The sequence below is a fragment of the Quercus suber genome, unplaced genomic scaffold (assembly GCF_002906115.3).
Source record: "Quercus suber isolate HL8 unplaced genomic scaffold, Cork oak 2.0 scaffold_1876, whole genome shotgun sequence".
Lineage (NCBI taxonomy): Eukaryota > Viridiplantae > Streptophyta > Magnoliopsida > Fagales > Fagaceae > Quercus > Quercus suber.
This window is the reverse complement of record NW_027071223.1, coordinates 1-2514: the sequence shown is the minus strand read 5'-3', so window position 1 is coordinate 2514 and position 2514 is coordinate 1. Positions and strand designations below refer to the sequence as shown.

Here is a 2514-nt window from a genome sequence, read left to right as displayed (position 1 = left end):
ATTAATGCAAAACAAATCAGGGGACTAAGAAGAAGGGGCCGCCTTAACACTTCTTTTATCTGCACCGCCTGCTTTGAGTGACCTACTCCAACACAGCAATGCAATATTGAACTTTCCATAATAATGGATCAAAGATTTCAAAAATTAATTGAGCAGCCCTAATAATTTCATTAATGCAAAACAAATCAGGGGACTAAGAAGAAGGGGCCGCCTTAACACTTCTTTTATCTGCACCGCCTGCTTTGAGTGACCTACTCCAACACAGCAATGCAATATTGAACTTTCCATAATAATGGATCAAAGATTTCAAAAATTAATTGAGCAGCCCTAATAATTTCATTAATGCAAAACAAATCAGGGGACTATAATTGGGTGATTTACATAACAGCAGGTTAGAGGCATTCAAAAGCATTCTTTCAGAATTGTTTCTTTATTGAATTGGAATGGATTGGTCAATCTGATGAATTATTTTTCACATTATGCTTAGTACATTTAGACCTTTGTTTGTTAAAAGGAAATTTATGTACATTGATATGAACAAAAGCCGTGCCACACGTAGATCAATGTTGGACAGACAATAAACAAAATTTTAATAGAAAGGAGATTATTAGAGTGAGGACATTGAGATAATTGAATTAAAAGACAAAAATGGATAGAATTGAATATCCTTGTTTTGGTGAGGAAGTGGTGGCACCTACAGTTAAGACTGGACAATCAATATAATTGGACACTAACAATCACATATAAAATATGAGAAACTCTTCAGATCTCCCCCACTATTCTCCCCCCCTATTCCACTTGCACTGCCCTCCTTGTTCCCTTTTTGTTTAGATTAGATAAAATAATTGGTTCAAATCAAAAACTAATTAACTATGACATAGTGATAGTAAACATATAGAACCAAACAGTGTTAAAATTCAAGTATCACATGGATTTAAGCCAAAATAAACTACATTACATGATTACATGCACAGCAGATGCAATGGCAAATAGTGTGGAGCCAAAACATTACCCTCCATTCTCTTTTTGTGGAGTCATAGAAGTGGAAACCATTGGTTCTGTCCCCTTTGTAGCCACCTATTCAAAAAAAGAAAGTTCAAAAATGAAAACCTGATTCTACATAAGCCAATTTCAACTTTTTATCAGTAAAGACAAGAGCAGCTGCTTAAAGGTTTCTTCTTTTTATGGTAAGTAAAAAGGTTTCTTCTTTTAGGCAAATGTGATAAACCTGTTTGGGTACTGGAGATCTCTCATCACCGGAAGATTTCGGTTGGTTGTAATTCTTTTGAAATGACTTGAATGCTCGTTTGACAATGTCCTTGTCCCCCATTTCCTCCATAATTAAGGATTTTCGATTTGTTGTAAGCGAAGCTTGCTCAGAATTTGTAGGACCCAAGCTAAAGGAAATGTGCAGGGATTTAGGAGCAACTTTCTTGCTTTCAACAATAGCAGGATTTTTCCTCGTTGGTAAAGATGAATCATTTCCCTTCTTTGTTGAAGATCTTGATGCAGAAAATGCTGTGGAAGTTGGTGCAGCCTTTGACACTTTAGGAGTGCTAATATGTGATGCTTTAGTTACAGGTGATGCCACTTTAGTTACAGGTGATGCTGGTTTCTTATTTAGCCTTGCCACATTTCTCTCCTTATTCAATGGAGTAACCTGTACAAGCGAAATCAAGAAAACTATGAGCCACCAGATACAAAACAAAAACCAAAGTTTATAAGCATTTAAAGTCTGCCAATAAAGATCAATTAGTTAAAGAAATAAATCATTTCACCTTCTTAGATTCCTTTAGACGGTCCAACTTCGCCTTTTGCTCCTTAACTTTTGGATCATTTCCTATCTTAGCATTCAAATTGTGCAGAACTTCCTTTATGTCTTTAGATTCAAGCAAAGCAGCTTCTTTTTCTTCTTCTTCTTCTTCTTTTACCACAACAGCAACAGAAACTTCCTTGTCTTGAAATTCAACCACAGCAGTGTCTTCTTCTTCTTCTTCTTCTTCTTCTTTTACTAAATGGGTCAATTCTGGTTTGCTTGACCTGGGGCTATCTACTGAGCCACCATTTTCTTCTTTCACTCCCTCAGCTAATGATCTTTGATCTTCTATTCTGATTGGAGTGTCCTCCTTCAGATCATCCGCATGGGCCCTAATCACCTCACTGACCAGGTTGGTTTCTTGCTTAACAACTTCTTCTGTGGAACCGTGGCTATTAGATGCATTGAATTCAGAACCAGCACCACTATCATTACTAGTCAGATCTCCAACATTTAGATTCTCTGGCCCCAACTGATCATTTTCAATCCGGTTATCTTGATCCATTACCTCAGCTTTGCGAGCAGCAATCTTCTTGTAATGGGCATCGAAGTAGGCTGCTTTTTTGGCTACTGATCCAGGTGTTGCACACTTCTCAACTTCTTCTAAGTACTTATTGGAGGAGAAAGCTGACCATTTCTCCCAAGACAGTGAATCATTATCAAACCTACCAAAAGAAACAGACACATCCATACCAGGT

The 2514-nt window shown here is 37.2% G+C and overlaps 1 protein-coding gene across 1 annotated transcript; it reads right to left on the bottom strand.

Annotated features, from left to right (window-relative positions):
* Positions 1-195: 195 nt before the first annotated feature.
* LOC112026459 (protein WVD2-like 7) lies at positions 196-2507 on the bottom strand (the record flags this gene model as incomplete). Its single annotated transcript, XM_024059148.2, is given in 4 exon segments — positions 196-251; positions 1013-1077; positions 1229-1660; positions 1779-2507. Coding segments are annotated over 4 exon segments (1282 nt in total), but the record flags the coding sequence as incomplete, so codon positions are not given.
* Positions 2508-2514: the final 7 nt, after the last annotated feature.